We start from the raw sequence: 20,924 nt of genomic DNA on the forward strand, positions 1-20,924 counted from the left end.
CAGGGGGTGATTTGTTCCACAGGGCGTGCGAGTCCCTGTACTCAGAGCAGAGGTGAGCACAAAAAGTTTGCAGCAGCCTATTCTCTAACTTTGAGAACAGACGAGTGGTGTCATTGTCATTACTTGCTGGATACCTATAAGGTGAATTTGAAACATAACGTTTGTTTTTCTCTCACAACGTGAGAGTGGTGTGGAGAGGTCCCCAATGAACACCTCTGCTACTTTAGAGATGGCCATTAGCAGAGTAGACGACAGGGAGGGACTCTGCATTAAAATCAGAAAGGGCAGGTAGCCTATCAGTGATCCTGCGTTAGCGACATGTGAATAATACAAATTCATAAAGGTAATCAAACAATGAAATTATACAGTGTATCTGTGTTTCCAATAGCAATATCGGGCTCATTATCCGACATTATAAATGGACACTTGACTAAGGTCAAGGCCAGATAAGATATGCGGTTGTCTCGTGCTTCAGGCAGGCCCATCCCACTGGCCACAGACATCAGTTCAACGTCTAATTTTAAATGGCATTTGGTTAAGTACGTGAATTCTCTATTAAACTAAAAAAAAAATAGGATAAAAGTAAGGTGTAAAAAATACGAAATTCCCTTACGTTGATTACATTTTGCAAATCCAATCAGTTTTCCACGTTGATTCAACGTCATCACATTGAATTCATTATTTTATTGAACTTACGTAGAAACAACGTTGATTCAACCAGATTTTGCCCAGTGGGATAGGTCAATAGCAGAGTAAAGGAAATCGATTGCAATCTCTATAAAACATTGTGGTAAAAATGCAATCATCAACTTTCCGTTACTGTGTTCTATGCAATCATTTCACAATGGCCTTGCTTAAAATGAATAGGCTCTCCAAGGAGAATTGCGTCTGACGAGGAGTGGCAGACCTTAAAATACTGGCCAAAATGCATTTTTATATGACATTTCTAGATCATTTTCAAAAATGTACAATTCAACTGAATACATTAACAACATTAGGCTAATAGGTCTATATTTTGATAATAGATGCATTGCAGTATTACACGTTTTACAACAGAATACAATTGTCTATGATCAATGATGATGCATAAAAATGTCTCAGAAATGTGTTTGCCAAATAGAACAATCTGAAATGTTTCTGACCATACAAACAACAACTTAGTCTTCCGTCAGACAACCAGACAACCCATTAACCATGGTAGAAAGATACCTGAGCAGCACAGGCCTCATTCTCATCTCATTAGACCAATTATGCCACGGTCTGTCTGGATAACCTGAGAGTGTGTCTCTTCATTAGAGAGATGTGGGCCTGGTGTGGCACACTGCTGTCCTCCCCTGACCAGCTGAGTGTCCCTGACCCTGGATGCTGGCAGACCCTGACCCTGCCGGGCCACACCGAGTAGAAGAGGTAGGGAGGGCGGCAGTGGAGGCTTAGTCAGCCAGGCCAGGCAGACACATGCAGCAGCTCCTGGGTGAGTGAGAGACACATGGCCGCAGGGGGGTGCCATGCCAGCCCAGGCACGTAGGCATGCCAGTGTACTAACACACCATCACTTCAGGGACATCCAAATTATATGCACAGACTTATGTGCAAATATGTACATGTAACCTAAGTAGTAAGTAAGCCTTGTCAGAGCCAGAACGACCCATAGGGCCGTTACCTACATGTAACATATAGACCCTAAATTACCAACACATCCACAGACATGAACGTCATATACACAAAGTGGCATATACACTCAAGTTGCCATTCATACAAGCTTTGCCATTCACAGAGGGTAGTAGGTGTGTGTCCTTGCCTGGCTTCTGCCACAGGTAAGCGTGTTTGTCTGGTCTGCCCCTTCCCCCGTTGGCATGCCCTCCTTGGGTTCAGTCTCTACACGGCTCTGAGGGTGCAGGTGAGTAAGGGACAAAGGCTGCATATGCCAACACTGACACACTGACGTCAGTCAGCACGTTCTCCCACGTACACACACCCCTACTTTCCTGTTGATCTCCTCCGAAGTCCTGTCAATCCTCTGTTTTAACACATTCATCTCTGTAAGTACCAGTGCCATCCATTCACCTCCCAATACCTCACTATCATCTACCGCATCTGGGTTAAAATGAATTTCTGTCGGGATTGAGGACATAGGATAAAGCTCTACTGGGCCCCATTTACCTCCAGTGTTTTTCATTTTGATTAGTGTAGGCTACAGTGAGAGTACAGTGCCAGCCTCGTAACTCTCCATTGTAATCAGCGTAATCAATTCTGTTAACCATTAAACCAGAAAAATAAGGAGAGTGAAAATTCGACTTAAAGGAAAAAAAAGCTAAACCCTCCCCACAATCTTACTCTCTCTGTGGGCAAGCAAGTGATGTGTAAAGACTTTTGAAGCGCAGCGCTAGCGTTCGTTGTAATTATCTCAGTTTACAAACCAGCGCGTTACTATGTGTGAAAAATCTGCAAGCAATTTGTGGTGGCTGCGTGCTCACAGGCCCAGGGTTGGCCGGGGAGCCATCAGAGGGAGGCACGAACGGCACATTCCAGCCCCACGCAGGGTCGTCACCTCACAGCCACGCCACGCTGCTGCAGGGGCTAGTACTACCACCACTCTCCACTCCCCAGCCCACTCCACAGTACCACTGACATCTATATCACACTGCACTACCACATAGTTGACTGGAGTACTCATGAAGCGGTGTTAGATATCGAGGTATGGTTCCAATAGACTCCCAGAAGATTTATCTTGAGCTTTAAAGAACAAATCAAGCCAAGGATCATTAAGCAAACAGCACCGGCCTGAATTAACATTAAAACGTTTTGGTGTGCCATGTCAAGACCTGAAACCTTTCTGAAAACATTGAGATCCAGGTGAACCCAATGATCTAAACCATTTTGTTTTTGTAATGGTGTACAGAGATATCAAATTGATATTATTCTGCCTTTAGTTATAACACAGGCTGAAACTTGTTTCGTGTTCCAGAGAAACCCTGGAATATTATTGACAGAGTGTGCAGGAAAATATTTTAAACAAATTTAGCAATACATGAGTATGTTTACATAGAGAACAATACTGATGATGGCTAATGATGTCGTACTAGTGAGTAGACCCTTTAAAACAGGTGAGACACCTACTGTACAGAGGACAAGGCATGTCACCACAAGGTCTGACTTCATGACGGGGGCAGTAGTAGCACTTGAGGTTTTCACTTGAACCTCATCACATGCCCTCCCCCCCTCCTCTCCTGTCCCTCCTCTTACCCCTAGCCCCACGCCGCTGTCTAGAAAGAATGTTTAGTTGAATAGGGAAACCACCGCCCTGCTTTTAGTGACGGTGCTGGCGGCTCGCCGTGCTGTGACAAGCTGGCTGACTCTGCACCAAACAACATGTTTATCTCCTCAGAGAGCCGTCGATGGGCCGCAGCTACCCAGCGTCTGTCGACCTCCATTAAGAAACACTGAACCTCTGGAGGACATGATTACACTAAAGGAAGGACTGTTTAGCAATCAGTTCTGGCGTTGTGAATTGAAATCACAGAAAATAACGTCCACAGTTCCATTCACCAATTAAATCTCAATTCATCTCCTTAAACCCTGGTAACAATCCGTCAAACGATGGTCTACGAGGCTAAAATATATGGCCAATGACAATTTACTTGGCAGCTCACTGAATATGTCCGTCACAAGAAGCAATGTTGTTTTCAGAGATCTAAAGTATTTTTTTATTTGATAGGGCCTGATTTAATTCACAGCACATTGCCTAGTCTGTTATCTCTATGGCCCAATTCACGTAGTTGGGAGAACTTTAATTTTTATGAGCATTGTGACTCATTCCTGAGCCCAGAGATCTCAACAACATGCCACAGTCTAAAAAGAACCCACTACATGTCCTTTTGATTCAGAATCTCAACGCTACATGAAAAGAGGGATCTCACGTTCATGTGTTAACTTGCTACTTAACTAAGCTAAAGGGCTTTATTCCACTTTCAAACAGTGCAGGATAAGAAATCAAAGGGATGTCTAGTAATTAAAAAACACATATGCCCCGAGAGTACAGTATGACGCATCATTACAGTCTCCGTCGTAACTACAGGCTTTATGGGTAACAAGCTAGTCATACCCAGGGACAGAAATAACAAGCCCATGCTAGATAATCGTCCCTTTCACTCTCTACTACTATGACATCATCAGTAGTGCAGCCAGTGCGGCTGCAGCATTGTGACTCTGGGGTCCTCTCTGATTGAGCCAGACCCGTGGAGTGTTGTCTGTGGGGGCGGAGCCCACTTTGGACTGGGCGTATTTTGATTGGAGGGCAGGAGAGGCCACCAGCAAATGGCTCGGTCTCCTTGTCTGTTTTGTGGCCCATTTGTCTTGAGGATATATTTTTGCCTACGCAGTAAATTAGCATTTAGCATTGCATTGGCTAGGTATGGGTAAGGCAGAAGAACTGTCTGGACCAGGGTCTGCTGTGAACCCATGGAGGATAATACAGCTTACTAATGTGCTTTAGGGTTAGGAAGAGTTAGCATTTTATAAGCCACTCTAAATTGCAAGATGTACTGATTACATATAAATATAGACTGAGAAACATGTCAGGAGACAATCATGGCTTGCACAAAAAACTCACACATGTACAAACATGGAAACACACTACTCTTGCAGAGTGTTGAACGCTTTGCAATCAAAGAAATAAAGGGGCAATCTAGCACACAATCAAACTAGAGATTTATCCAGCTCTCCTGCCAACAGCCAGGGCCCTCCTCTTTCTGAACAAGGGATGCACTATTGACTACATTTACCCCCCCCCCCCTCTGTCTTTCTCCATCTCTCATTTTTTTCTCTCTCTCTTCAGTCTTCCCTCTGCCAGTCGGTGAGGCGTGATGCCAACCCTTTCCACAGCCGGGCACACTGCCCTGTCCTTTATGCAAATGCTTTGCCGCCATCCCAAACTCACAACCCCCACTGTCTCACCCTCCATGTCTGTGCCCTTCTCTCCCCCCTCTGTCTCTATGTTTCTATCTCTCTACCATTCTCTCTCACATGAGGAAACTGAGAACCAGCAATTAGACTTTTGCTTCCGAGTCCTCTATGAGGCCTGCTGATCTGCAGTCAGTCACACCTGCACGGTTCTTGAGTAAGGCCAAAACACCCTGTACTTTGTTTTACTACTGCTGAGGGCAAATTACACAAATGGGGTATGTTTAATAGAGGTGCGGCTCATGGACACTCCTGTAGGTGTGTCTGCAATAGGTCTGATAAAGGACTACCTCTGCTAAGACAGAGAAAGAGAGAAAGTGTGTGTGTGAGAGAGAGAGAGAGAGAGAGAGAGAGAGAGAGAGAGAGAGAAAGAGAGAGGTTAAAAGGGAGGAGAGAGACAGAGGGAGTGAAGAGATGAAAATGATTCATGTGATGATATTAAATAGAGCCGCTTCACATAACCCACAGGTACCATTATCTAGCAGTCATTGACGTGATAATGACTCAATTCCCTTTCATCATCCAGGGGAAAGTATGGAAGGTATTTTAATAGACAAGACAGGTACTTGTTTGTTTCTTGTTTCATAGATGTAAAACAAGAAATAAAATAATGTTCTCTTTGAGGTTCGAGAAAGTGCATTAATGCGATTAACGTTCAAGCATAATGTCTATATATCTGAAACAAAATGATAACTGTGTATTAATGGTACTATCGTCATCATTGTTGTTGTTGTGGTGAACCAAACATGAGATTAGAACCCCAGACGTGCTTCATGGTTAGTCCCAGTGACAGACAGGTAGACAGAGAGGGTTAATCAACCAGTAGAGAGACTGAAGGAAGAGCCTCCTTCATGTCAGCAAAGTTAAGCTTCCTCTGCTGCCGTCCCCTCTAGAGCGGAAGAACGTTGAGGATGCCGACAATGAGGGCCGGGGTCCACACACGCCGGACACAGCCCCACACAGCACAGGAAAGCAACTCAGGCTAACACAAACACTCACAGAGACACACCACTGTCTGGTCTCCTTGTGTGGCCTGTTCATAGAGTAGGCCTACATGGACATACTATGTAGGCGCTCACTGCATCAGAGCATACCCCTTATATTTACATGAACCAACTGACAACAAATAAAACTTAAGCAAAAAAGCTTATGTTCCTAAACTGAATTTGTGTGGGGCTGAACTAATATACAGATGAATTGTATTCATGCCAATGTCAACCAAAGAAATCCTCATAAAGTCTTCTGGTCAATGAATGTGAAGATGATGACTCATTTATTCTGTGTTTATAAGCCTGTGCCACATAATAGAAGGAAAAGCCCCAAATAACCAAATGCAGAGACTCCTTTAAGCAGACTAAGTTAGCAATAAACATTGAGAAAAAAGGCTATCCAATGGTAAACTTGCCTTGTGTCATACAATGACAGCTCTGACTTTCTGAGTCCGCATAAACAAATAAATAAAATAGGAGGTGGGTGATGTTCTGGGGAGTGAAAGACATGAACACTGTTTTCCTATTGGTAAACGCTACTGCCCACATCCCTTTCCCTTCTTCCTGTAGAGACTTCCTTGTGTTCAATTACTGTAATAACGTTTCAGCAACCTTCCAGTGGTAGTACATGATGGAGGTGATGAAAAACAAAGAGGGAACAATGTTTTATTTTCTTCCCTAGCCTGCTGTACAGAAAAGTTGCACCTGAAAGACATGTTAGTTCTGTGTGCCTTTACAGTATCTGTCTGCCTGTATCAACAAGAGCATTATAACAGTGATATCCTGATTAATCTCCAGCTCCAACACATTATGGGCAGAGGGCAAGAGGTCAGATATGTTAAAATGACCTCAATCAAAACCCCAACTAGTTTTACTAGGCGTAATACAGAAAGTGCTCCTCATTCTCAATATCAGCTGATCATAAGAGATCACGGAGCAGACTCCAAATAAAACAAAGCTTTTATACTCCAATATCATGATAGTTTGTAATTAAACTATCAAACTAAACCCAATCCTAGACCAATGAAAAACAGACCGTCTGTGTGGTGGAGGGAAATGAATGAGGCCTTTTCTTTAAGAGTGGAGATCAGAACTCCTAACTCTGGGATTTTGTGCTGTTGCCTTTCTCCCCCTGGAGGGAGTAATTAGGTTATGGAAGACAACTGCAGCATTGTTTTAACAGTGGAGGGATTGTACCGGCCAAAGTCCCACCAGCGACATGCTTCTCTCTCTCACAACAAAAAATGTCAAATGGATTCGGAGGCAGACATCTTTCTGGTGGCTGTTTTTGGTTGGAGTTGGGTTGGGTTCTGTCTGTTTGTGCAGAGCCACTGTTAGGGAGGGTATCCCATGTAACCACTGACTTGGCAACAGAAACAGTTCCTAACTAGAGTAATATGGTTATGATGCATTCACATTCCTTCCAGTCCCCTAGGAAATACAATACGCTTATATCGTCTGTTTTAATCACACTCCGCTTCCAAGGAGAGAATACAACCAGCCATGGCTATAAAGAGTCTTTCTCAAATATACATAGAGCTCAGTTACAGTAAATATGCACCGTGTTGATTGATGGGGGGGGGGGAATCGAACAAATCACATTGGTTAAAAGAACGGCTTGGAGTGCTAACCGACCTACTGTACTGCCCAAACACAGACTCTCTTCTCCTTGATTGTTTTTACTTTGAGCAGTTTCTGCTGCAAATGTTTTAGATTTTAAAGACGGATGCACATTGCCCTTGAATGCTCATTGAAACATATACTTTAATCACTCATGCTTAAACATGTTCTATGCAAATGTAACGGCTTTAAGAACGTGCCGTAAACTCACTCCACGGCTAGCTTGAAATGTCGTGGAAGGAGCCATTCAATTGGAACCTTTTGAGTGGTTCAACCCCTTGGAGCATTGTCAGTGACGATCACGTGTGTTGTGAAGCAGAGGATCACTGGTTCGAACCCAGTATGGGACAGCGGAGGAAGCTAAGCTGTTAGCAGCACATTGACCCCGGTTACACAGTCAAACATACACACAGCTAACGCAAGCAAATCCTACAGAACAGATCAACTACAGACATGTCTTTTGGTCAGGAGCTCTTCCATCTAGTCTAAAGATGATGAACATAAATCTCTAACTTAAAACCCCACTATAATGTACACATCTGCACCCGCCTAAGCTATTCCTACTTTATCATAGATTTTAGTAGCATGACCGGGACATACAGGGAATTGCGGTCCCCACAAGAGTCCTAACTCCAAGTCGGGAACTATCCTTATTTGGGTAATGGAAAAGACATGACAAATGAAAACAAACGTGTAGGGATTTGATGTAGATATTCAACACCATTGGATGGTCCATCGTGTCTAGACTTGACAGTCCCCATAATATGCTGCAGATGGCAAAAAGTAACTTAACTGATGACGATAATGATATGTGTTTGGGTTTTACAGCGTTATTCTCAAGACATCCTGTGCCAAAAAGACTGACATAAACTTGACACTTTAGACAGGGGTTGTAGTTTTTTCCTCATTCTCTTTTCAACAAAGCACTATAAACTGAGACCATGACAAGAGCACATTGTTTCTCCATTCAGATCGTGAGTGGTCACATGAGAAAGTGCTTTAAAATAAATTATACCTCAAACAAGCAGACATCTTATTAAGTATGGGAAAGGGCTGATCAAGGAGCAATGCAACGCTGGTGTTCTAAACTCCTGCATATGTTTGAAGGAGAAGCTTTTTCCCACTTTGTGAAAACATAGTGCGAGTTGGGACACTGTTCCTTGAGCTACAACAGTGATGTCACGAAGTTCCCCATTGAACCTGGTGGTGACATATGTCGCTTGACCTTGTTTTTCTTCATGCATTGTTGTTACATACAATCTGTATTTTTGACAAAAATAAACTTTATGTGACGTGAATGTCTGGCTGTAGCCTACTTAACGTAAACCTTAAAGTATTGCACATTTAAAAAAAAAAAAATAATCACTGAAGGGCTATACCATTTTCCACTCAAATTGAAAAGTTTCCATGTCAAAAGCTCACTCTGGCTTGAAGTCATTTTTAAAGCCCCAACAGTGAAATTCAGTTCAGAGTACTGTGGATACCTTTTCCACATAGAGTAGCAGCAGTTATTTGTGTTTGACTACTACCAAGGGCCCTGCCCTGCTCTCCACACTACTCTCAGTATGGCCTATAGCCACAGCCAGCAGACCCTCACAAGAATCTCAGGACACACACACACACACCCTTTCTGTTTGCTCATAGCTGCTAGTCCTCCTCAGAGTTCATGTAAGGTAAAGATATGTTATATTATGCGTATAGATTTTCCACCACTGGCCAGGGCCCAACTTCCTGCTCTGAGGAGAGAGCTGCAGTGCTTTGTTCCCAGGGCGACAGCGATTCCTCGCTGGACCGGGTGGCCAAACAGCGCAGACAGAGTGACAGAGAGACAGACAGAGAGAGCGAGATAGAGATCGCGCGCGACAGACAGACAGACAGACAGACAGACAGACAGACAGACAGACAGACAGACAGACAGACAGACAGACAGACAGACAGACAGACAGACAGACAGACAGACAGACAGACAGACAGACAGACAGACAGACAGAAAAAAAGAAAGAAAGGAGAAACTGAGACCAACAGATATGCAGCCATGCCAGCCTAAGATACTGATATTGTTGATCCCCCATCTCTCTAACTTCTAATTTTCCTTTTACCTTGTGTTTTCTTTGCAGCTCTTGAAATAAGGTTACAAGCGCTTTTGTTACAGCTTGACTCACATTTACATTTTAGTAATTTAGCAGACGCTCTTATCCAGAGCGACTTACAGTAGTGAATGCATACATTTCATAAAATGTTTTTCCTGTGCTGGCCCCCCGTGGGAATCGAACCCACAACCCTGGCGTTGCAAACACCATGCTCTACCAACTGAGCTACAGGGACTTGAGGGTTTGTTAGCATCCAAACGTCAATGCTCCTCCACCCGTCCCCAAGACAGGAAAACTCCTTCCCTCCAAGTTTAACCCATTAAATGCTCCATTTAACCCGATGAAGATCATTCTCATTCCTGATGAAAATATGTAAGCAAAACATATTGTTTACTCCGATGTACACTTTTATTATAAAGTGATCATTTTCAGATTGGTAATCTTAGCGAGGATCAGAGTTATCAGGTTCCAACTCACGGCTGCATCCATCACACCCTAGGCTAGAAAAACAAAACCGATTCTATTTCAACAGACTAACTCAATGAGGTAGTAACAAACAGGAAACACGATTAAAGTAGTGTCATTAATTGAGCCAAAACCCACAAGTCAACTTTCACCTTGATTCACCTGCTCATCAGAAAGAGTTGCAAAATGGCAGCATTACATGAGAACAATATGTGACGTCATTGGGTGACGTCTTCACTCTACAACTACCCTAACCTAAACTACCCCCCCTCCCCCAACCACCACCACTCCCCCCATTGGTTGTTGTGAGATGAGGTATTTTGCAGTTGTCTGCTAATGTACATAATTGTCTCTTCAGCCACAGCCAGGTGCAGGGAGAAGTGCTAATGCAGTATGTTTCCACAGTCAGATTTGGGGGAGGTTAGGGAGTGAAGTGCCATATGGGTTAGGAGTCAGTCGAGGAGCTGGCACACATGGTACGCTGGCAACACAACAGCCCCCCTCCTCCCCCACCAACACCACCTCCCCAATCATCACTCTGGTCTAGTGGTGCTGGCCGTGATTTTGACGGTCGGCACCAGACTGACAAGGGAGAGTCAAGAATGCACACCTGCGCCTCATGCTTAAGTGTGTGCAGGTGTGGGAAGTGTTTGAGCGTGTGTGTTTGCCGGTGTATGTGTCCATTAATGCATAATGCATAAAGCCTGAGAGAGTTTGAATGTGCATGTACGTGTGTCTGTTTTCACTCACATACTGTACGTGTGTGTTTTGGATGGGTGTGTTAAAATAAATGTGGAGATATTACCGATTCAGAGGTAAGATTGTGCCATATTTATGTGAGCTTGTGCATGCTTGGTTATGAGTGTGTTTGTGTCTGGTAGGGAGAGAGAGCGAGAGGGAGGCAGAGGGGTAGAAAGATCTCAGATTTCATACAGATGAATCCAGCAGCAATGTAATGAGGGGTCTATATATTTAGATCAGTGGGAGTTGAGGTCAGAGACCAGACTGCTGTCCCCACCTCCATTACAAACAACAGGCCCCTACTGTAGTGACCTTCAGTGGGGTGTCAATGAGCAGCAGCAGCTCTCTGCTGCTGACCTGTGACATGCCAAAACAATGGATCTTCATGCTCTTTCTCATATTACCAATCACACACTTGATGTGAAGTTTATGCTCCATTTGAGACAAACAAACCCAAAACATTTTGAGGTATTTGATATTAAAAGCACATCCAACTGCTTTTATAAATCACTTATAAATCAATTACAACACTACTACTGATAGACTTGGGACACAAGAGTCTACATTTCCGTCAAGAACAGACTCCCTCAGTGTTGTTAAGCTCCATACAATCCCCTCAATTCTGAATTGTGTGCCACTTTGCAATTCAAACACTGCCATTACACCCCACTACAAACCTAGTGGTGTGACAGAGTGTTGGTGGGTGAGGTCTGCATATCTCACCGATGCCCTCTGAGATTGGGCCCATCAGGCAAAAACACTAGGACTTGTCATCTCCCCCCACACTAACACTCCACAGGGGATGGGTAGAGAAGAGAGAGAAGGTTGGATGGTGAGAAATAAATGGCAAAGGAAATAAAAACAACATACTGTAGACCTTTTCAACTGTTAAAACAATAACGTGTTCTAGCTACCACACCATGGCATGCCTCTCTGCAAACCCAAGCTGCCACACCCTCTCTTACACAAATACCACCATCCTCACCATATCTTCTCACTCCCAGACAAACTAGTTGTCAGGCAGTCAGTGGTCTAAATACTAGATAATAGGTGATAATAGGTGCTCCACTCTTTAGATTCATGACTAATCATGGAAAGCACATACTGTACCAACGTGTCAGTCCATCCCATGCAGCTTCCTTATTGCCCACAGCTCCGACAGAGCTGGGATCCTTCCCTCCTTCCCTCTGTTGATTTGTATGGGAAAGCCACATTTTCACTTGAGCCCCTTCTCTCTCCCATATTGTACAGAAGTATTTGTGTGTGCCTATGTATATTCTAGCTCAATTATGTCATTTGTGCTTGTGTGTGTGTGTGTGTGTGTGTGTGTGTGTGTGTGTGTGTGTGTGTGTGTGTGTGTGTGTGTGTGTGTGTGTGTGTGTGTGCGTTCTGTAGCCATGGCAACAGCACAACATATCAGCGACCACGGAACCGCACTGGGGCTAAAGGCATTGCCAGGGTTCTGCCAAAGCATAATCCATGCCAGGGGTGACATGAGCGAAGGGAAAGGCAGGAGGGTGGAGACGGCAGTGCGGCGCATGCACGCGCGCACACACACACACACACACACACACCACTCTCTCTGCACACACACTGGATATCCTCCTATTCTTCTTGGCTGGAGACTCCCATGGCAATAGCAATAGGAATCCATTCTCCACGGATGCTAGGACAGCTGTGCAGATACTGAATGAGACTCAGTTGGTTTGGGCTTTTCTGCATGCAGCTTGAGATAAAAACTACATGGTACTTAATTCAAATCTATATTCCCTCTTGCCAAAATACATCCAATTCATCCAGTCTTTGTCTTCCCCATCACACAGTGTACTGAATTCTACATAAAATAGACAGACATTTTTTGGAGATACAACAGTGCCCCCATCATGGACTTACAAAGTCTGATGGAAAATGTTCCAAAAACATTTATCAACAAAACCTTGAAATGTCCTTTAAATATTCTTGATATGTTCATTAAATGTTAACAAGTCGGGGCATCTCTAGGTCCAGGACACAGTACCTCCTCCCTGAGGATTAGATAACAGCACCAGCCACCAGCCAGCCCATATCTGTGATTACAGAGACCAGGGCTTTGCCACCTCATTGTTTATGGCTGTTTGAATTTGCCAACTCCACCAACCACCAACCAACCACCAAAGGAGACTTGAGGCCGCCGGTGGTGGTGGTGGTGGTGGTGGTGGTGGTGGTTGCCTGGTAGGAATGAATAAGTAAAGGGAACACAGTGTCCTTGTGAGCGTCTGGCATTGTGGCCTGCCGGTGTCCCCATTACATGATGGGAAAAGAGCCACCCGCTGCCACGAGACACCTACAGGGCCATTGGGGGACTCCGGTTTCACCGTAACTCCAACCTTCAACTAGGGATAGAGGAGGAGAACATAATAAAGTTCACATGTCCATTAAATTCATCACTGACTTGGGCTGTCTGGAACACAGGAGTTATTTTTCTACTGGCTCACTCCAAAGGCTATATTCCACACCAATCAGAAAAGCACTATCAGACTACATACATTCATTGCATCATACTGATTGGCTTTACTGCAGGGCAGGGGGCTTGCTCTACGCACAACTGAACTCAAGCACAGTAATATTATAATTCAATATGTCCGCCATAGAAATTCTATAAAAGGCATGAAAGCCTAATTTTCTTCCCACTGAAATTCTGTGTTTTGGAGCACTACACTTTGGGTATTTGTTTTTGCTCAATAGATTAACCACAGTCAGTGCTGTCCGAGTGCCTCTTAAAAATCTGTATAAAACATCATTGCCATTCAGCCTAAAAAATGTGGATCCTGTAACATAGGCTAATCCAGTGATAACCACACAGCGGCCTAATCGCATTCGGACGTAGGACGGAAGGTTCTGGTGTGTTTGTGTGTGTTTGTTCGTGCGTGTGTGTGTCTGTGGTTGGGGAGTGCATGGGGCTGTTTGTATGAGTGTGTATCTTTACTTCAAAAAATCCAACATTTCTGTTTATTCAGACTGTGGTTCCATCAGATTTTAATCCCCTGAACAGCTGTTCCAACTCATTTTCCAGGCCTGGGGAGAGAGAGGGGAGAGGACAGGAGGAGGGGGGAGAGAAGGGGTGAGGAGAGGTTAGAGGAGGGGAGGGGTGAGGAGAGGTTGGAAGGAGACGGGTGAGGAGAGTAGGAGGGAGTGGAGGAGGGGAGAGGAGAGGATGGGGGGATGGGTGAGGAGAGTTTGGAAGGAGACGGGTGAGGAGAGTAGGAGGGAGTGGAGGAGGGGAGAGGTTAGAGGAGGGGAGGGGTGAGGAGAGGTTGGAAGGAGACGGGTGAGGAGAGTAGGAGGGACTGGAGGAGGGGAGAGGAGAGGATGGGGGGATGGGTGAGGAGAGTTTGGAAGGCCACCTCACAAAATGTCTACATGGAGGTTTCAGTGGAATATGTTTTTATTCAAAACACCATGCCTGTTAACAACTGATAATGACATAGATTATATTGGTCTATCTTCATGCAGCAACACACAGTAATACATACTCACTTAGGCCTAACATAATTTAGGATCATTTAGGGCAGATGTAGGCATGCAGGTAATTAAGACAAAGGTGAATTATTTAATGATCTGCAATACAAAGATGACTTGCAACAAGAAATATGTTCCTTAGGACTAAATTATTTCAAATTCTACAAATATATGTTTAGTCTTTCTGTCTCAAATATGCATGCAAATAATGGGTTAATGGTAAAACATTTTGGGTTTGCCACTTAAGGGTTAATTGCATGAAAATGGGAAAAGCAAGATACATTTTCAAGGCAACAAGTTTGCAAATTTTAGATGACATCATGAAATTATGTGAATTACTTTTGCTAAACATTAGGCCAATCTGCTTGAATAGACGGCTAGTAGGCTACTTTCTGCCAATCGGTGCTACGGGCTACAAACTGCAGAAATTAGGCCCAAAACAAAACTGTATTAAATAGCCATCTTGTTCTTTCTCCGCAGTTAACTTTTGGTTTATGTATGTTAAGCTTTTTAAACAACTTAGTAGGACTTTAGGCCGAGAGCAAAAGTGATTGACAAGCACTGAGTTGTCTAAAAAAACGGGCCAATATATTTTTGGGCCTTCCGAACGTGTGGGAAATACATTTAGCAAATTATGCTTCCTTTCAATAAGATGAATGGTTAAGTTAAACGAACGTTTTTTAAATTTGAGTATTTAAAAAAAAAAGTAATATGGGCTACAACAACATATGGTAACAATACCTAATAAAATGTATATAACACACATTAGAATATATATGCCTTAAAATAAATAATAGGGCAACACTTACCACTAATGGATTGTTTAGAAGGTGAGTAGTGCAATACTTTAGTGTCGCGAGGGTGTTAAGAGGTGTGAAAAGCATTCCCGCGCAGGGGTCACCGTCCCGCGAGCAGGAGAGCAAAGAGAAGAGGATGTTAAAATGTCGTACGAGTAAGAATAGTATAGGGTGATCACATTTCATTTATTGTATAAACTTGTGAGCATAAACAAAATCATTAGCATAAAGTGGCTTAGGCAAATGCGAAAAGACAATGGTTATGACCTGGTGGCTTTATGGGAACAAGCCAAGCTTCCGTGTTATAGCCAAATAATAGTCTATGCCTAATAATGACTATAACAACAACAACAACAATAACAATGTCTTTTGTTATTTTTCAATATCACGGATACTCCACTGTGTAGAGAAGAAAAGTGTTGAATTCTGCTTTACTGATCTAATCTGGTTTGAATATTCTACCTATGACATAAATGAAAAAGCCCCACACTCTTACAAAAAAAGGGTTCCAAAAAGGGTTATTCGGGTGTCCCCATAGGATCATCTTTTTTGGTTCCAGGTAAAACTATTTTGGGTTCCATGTAGAATCCTCTGTGGAAAGGGTTCTAAATGCATCTCAAGGGGGCTGTACCTGGAACCTGAAGGGTTCTCGACAGCTGAATAACCCTTTTAGGTTCTAGATAGCACCTTTTTTTCTAAGAGTGTAGTGGTGCAAGACTGGAAAAGGCAACGCTATTCCGATAATGGTGTCTAATAACTCAGTCAATAGCCTATATCAGCCAGCCACACAACACGGTGAATTTGGTATAGTCTATTTCCATACCTACTGTAGATAACTTTGGTATGGGCTTACATTGGAATGTTTTTACAGCATAAAACATATATGCTTACTAAAAACAACACACGAATAAAGTCTATCCGGACCTCTGAATGCTTTCCATCATTTGCCTCTATTACACCCACTAGCGGTTCTGGAGGGGGGGGGGGGGGAGGGGGGCAGTGCCCCTGTGACAACAATTTTGGACCCCCTTGTGGCCCCCTTAAATGTGGAGTATGAAAAATGTTTTACACAACTCATTTTTGCTATCGTTCTTTTTTTACATCCGTTATTAATGTAACTGGCCCCTCTAACAGTACAACTGGCCCCAGCTTGCCCCCCCCCCCAGTTGAAATGGTCTAGAACCGCCACTGATTACACCCCATCCATCTCGCCACTCTCCAGAAAGGCTTTTACCACTGTTAATAATTTATTCGATTATTTATATTGTGTTGCCATATCCGAGGTCCAAACTCGTTTTTTAATTATTAACCTTAATTAAATAAACAAAAATGTGAGTCTACATCTGACAAGAGGCACATCAGAAGTGAAGGGAATACAGGAGGCTTGGGCTGGGCAGAGAGGCGCAAGCTCCACGCACGCTGGACGAGTGCTATGCACAAAGCTGTTCTCTTATTGAATATCTCCCTAAAATGCATGAACATACCAAACTCTATACAGTCAATGTATAGCTTTAAATAATATATTTCTATAGTTTATCCAGTCCAAATGATTTAGCCTATAGGCCTTCTTCTGCATATGTGCAGCACGTGCGGAATGTGCAGTCAGTTCTGTTGCCAATTCATTTTAATTAACGGACAAAAACATCTCTGGCTCTATGCAAGCTTCATTTTCTTTTCATACTGCCGTATAACCGCTTTAGTAAAATAATTACAACATTTATCAATTCCAGAAACCCTGTAAATAAATATGCATTAGCAAATGAAGCTATATGTGTATAGGCCTACCAAAATCTCAATGCTAAACTGTTGGAGAGAAAAGTTCGAGCCTATATAGAGATTCCTCTCTGTGCATCTGATAAAGTCCCATTCCACCATTTCTAAATATGTGGGCCTATTTTCTTTCTCAGTTGCATTTCATTTAGACCCGTGTGGCCTAAAAAAGTACAAGACACTCTCTTCCAATAGATATCCACTTCTAAAAAAGTATTCAAATCAGCTTTGTCTTGCTTCTGTCAATCAGGGAGTAGAACAGAGAACAACATATGATCATTCTACAGTTTTAAATGGAAGCAGACTACTGGCCGTGCCCGATGCTGAGAAAAACACCCTCTCTGCTTCTGTAACAGGAGTCAGAGGCATGGAAGTAAAATTGTTTTAATAAAACACTGTAAAATCAGGAATGAATTACACATCACACAGACCTTGGCAGTCTACTGTCCAGTGAAACCAAGGGATAAACAAGTTTGCTTTATAGGAATAGATTTCCAACAGTTATGCCACTGGTTAGGAGAGTCATAGAATTGCAGATAATATCAACAACCATTCTATTTTGGACCCAGAAAAAGGCATGGCTTTTTAAAGAATCCATAAACTAACAAGAAATCTACACTAAAATGCATAGAAAGAAGAAAAGCAGACCACTAAAATGTTTTTGCAGAAGCAGGAATATATTGATGCAGAGAGTTAAATGATGGGTGCCTCACGATTCAGTTTAGACCAAGGAACTTTGTTGGTTTATATTATGTGGATTTATATTGCTAAAATATGTTAAATATTTCAGTCAGTGGGCTCAAAACCCCCTGTTGTATGTCACATTTATCTGTGAACATATACTGTTGACAGTACAACTTCAAGCAGAGCTTTCTCTGGTGCTTCCCTCCAAGTTACTTTGCCAAGCTAAGGAAAATTCCAGTTCCAAGAGTAATGATATTGCACATAAGTCATAAATGAATAGTTACTGAACCTCATATATTTAGGGTTCTTGGTGAGTCAAAAGAAGTTAAGCAATGATGTGTGGCATTTGGCCACTTTAGGATCGAGCCTGACCTTAAATCACTGTTCATTTGACAGAGAAGTTATAGGACGATTACTAATACACATGATTTTATCAAAGTAAATACATCCATAAACTAAATAACTAACTGTTTAAGTTATCTTATGACTGCGCAATGTACTTTTTTGTTACAATCCATTGACCATATCTCTGCAAAAGTTACAACAGGCACTATAATACTTGTTAATACTCTCTATCCTCAAGGACAAATAGACTATAATTTCATAAAATAGATAAAGAGAAGCTTTATATACATTTTCCCCAAAAACTTGTCTAGAATTCTTGATTTAAAAAAAGATCATGTAGATTCTGAAACTGTTACCTGATCAACTCTCCAGTTTTAACAAATACAATATATCAAAACAGATTTGACCATTAATGAGCATATTGAACAATAATTGATTTAGTTATATTATATAGCAAGAGATTCTATATTGCTTTACAAAAGTACATTTTATTTGGGTAGGACCTTATCAATTACCAATTAGTGCCAATAAGCTGTTCAACTCATATGATATTCTTATCTGCCCAACTGTCCTCAGAAATGTGGAATATTGCATGTGGAAGTATCAGAGTAATTCCCTATTGAATATGAGTGAATTTTACAATGTATGGTGTATGTATACCAAATATACCAGGTGTTAGGGTCTGGACATGCACTGTATAGTTGAAAGTAGGGAGAAGCAGCACAGAGTAAAACATCAGAGGTAGGTTTCTTATTCAAAGTTATGGAATATTTCTTGGCTGTAAATTGTGGGATGGTTGTTTTACTATGAACATAAATGGTCAAGAGTTTATAATAGTAGATTAAATACAGTATGTGTGCTTGGTACAGTGGACCAGAGTCACTAAAATAAGTTAACATCAACTGGGCATGACCAGAACCTTGAAAATAATCCTTATGGCGCATATATGCAGTGAGATACTCGTGCGTAAAATAGTTTATACATTATATTCCCGACCATTTACTTTCACTAAATACGTACGTTAAATTAATCCGAATCGAGCACGGTTGAGTGTAGGCTACTGTAGAACTGGCGGCAGCACACACCGACCTAAAGTCCTCGACTGTCACAGATTCAACCGTTAGCGGATAAAGCTTTTTGACGGCCACGCTTCCACATGTAGCCTCTCTCACTGCCAAGCGTTTGCGAGATCAACATTTTGGAAAATGTCAATGTAAGACCATCACATGTAACACTAAACTTCAAGTCCAGTTTTCTGCACTCACTCCTTTCTCCTCCTCCACTTCTCCCCTCCTTTTATATTAAATAGATTCGGGAGGAGCGCCATTTTCTCTACAAAACCATGTGTAATGAAACGCACAAGAAAGCCCTGCGAAGAAATGCCATCTAAGAAGAAAACGTGTCAGAGATACAAGGTAAATACTATCAGAAAGGAACAGAGAGTAACAAATAAGCTCAAATTCAACTATTACATAGTTGCAAATGGTGGGAGCACTAATCCAACCCGCAACACCGACTGTATACTAAGCAATAACAATGAAATAATGGCATTTACCTGTGTCAAGCAGTACGGGGAGTACATGGTTATTTTTAGAAATGAAAATTGGAGAGCTTATTTAAGTTGGATGGAAGTTCGCTGTAGTGCTGCATTGCAATCGCTCGCCGTCCTGTTTCGCTCACTCCATGCTGTACTGTAACCCCGCCTAGAAGGCTGAAAGTGAAAGCTTACACAAACTTTTGGGGAAAAAAAGTTTGGTCTCCCACCCTCTTCCACGGATTCTCCTGTCGTGCGCACGGATATTTTTTTGGGGGATTGATCAGGGGCGACGGTGTTTGCTATACAACATAAAATCATTAACATGAATCTCTCAACTTCGTAAATCACGCGGTGGCAAACTTCTGCTTAATCCGGTCGTTTCAGCTCATACTCAGTAACCATGAATAATGACAATACACCGCTCTTTTTCTTTAGGCTAACAAATATGTTATTACGAGGGTTAAATGAATAATATCCAGCGTTTTATCAATACGACGTGTAGAGTAGCCTATATCCTAAACGAGAAGGTAAAATGCTTTACAGAAGGTCCACCAGTCTGAGCATTGTATTTTGCAATGAGCTAAACATTTGCTATAGCTACGATGTGATTTTGTTTTGATGTGTTTTCTATTAAATATTATTATAGGCTTATTAGGCCTACCAGTTAGTAAAGTCGATGCAATATTGCTGTAAGGTCAAAGGTGATGCTTCATATGGGGCCTATGGCCGACAATAAAGACATATAATGTTGATAAATAATGACTTGATATTAAGAGATTGACTTAAAATATTGGAAATGTCATTTGTTTTCCATCTGAGAAACGAGAAGGTAGACGAAATATTTAATGAGATTGGAATAGAACGAAACTGGGGTCTTGGTTTGGATTCATTTTATCTAGACCCATGTACATTTTACTCTAGCTATGTAAATGAATGGGTTTACCTACAATAGTATGACAGTGTTATTATACTACAGTTACACTGCCTCTGCATAAATTAGTTTGTGAAACAAATGTAAAAAATATTTGTCAGTGTTCTGCACATTTTGTGTTACTTCTATTGGTTTCTGCCCTCTGATACAAATGCACTTTCAGCATCTTGACTGAATTTCAGTGCACACTTCCAGCCCAGGCCGATGCACAAGCACACTTCCAGCCCAGGCCGATGCACAAGCACACTTCCAGCCCAGGCCGATGCACAAGCACACTTCCAGCCCAGGCCGATGCACAAGCACACTTCCAGCCCAGGCCGATGCACAAGTAAGACATTTAATTGTAGAGTGAATTGAACACTATGAGACATCAGATCCAGCCTGAAAGCTGTAACAGCGACTGCAGTTGAAACAGCAGAGCCACACTGTTGGTCTGGCATGGGACATTTACTACAATGAAGTTGACTTGAAAATGAAAAACAGCCCAACCTGAGGACT

At 42.4% G+C, this 20,924-nt stretch overlaps 1 protein-coding gene and 1 non-coding gene across 17 annotated transcripts in view; both read right to left on the reverse strand.

Annotated features, from left to right (window-relative positions):
* The window catches only part of nfixb (nuclear factor I/Xb), a 152,230-nt gene that overhangs the window by 119,350 nt on the left and 11,956 nt on the right, over positions 1-20,924 (reverse strand). For 11 of the 16 annotated variants that reach the window (XM_082971427.1, XM_082971422.1, XM_082971426.1 and 8 more), the window contains exon 3: positions 15,172-15,207. The exons of 3 other annotated variants lie outside the window; for them this stretch is intronic. In XM_082971427.1, the coding sequence (XP_082827553.1) occupies positions 15,172-15,207 (36 nt within the window). Of the gene's footprint in view, positions 1-15,171; positions 15,208-19,513; positions 19,760-20,924 lie in introns of those variants that run through there. 2 more of the 16 variants (XM_045716141.2, XM_045716143.2) reach the window with 2 other exon arrangements.
* trnaa-ugc (transfer RNA alanine (anticodon UGC)) lies at positions 9,821-9,893 on the reverse strand. Its single transcript has one exon. It is a non-coding gene; the product is annotated as a tRNA-Ala (tRNA).

This window comes from Salmo salar, chromosome 03 (assembly GCF_965601325.2).
Source record: "Salmo salar chromosome 03, fSalSal1, whole genome shotgun sequence".
Taxonomy (NCBI): Eukaryota; Metazoa; Chordata; class Actinopteri; order Salmoniformes; family Salmonidae; genus Salmo; species Salmo salar.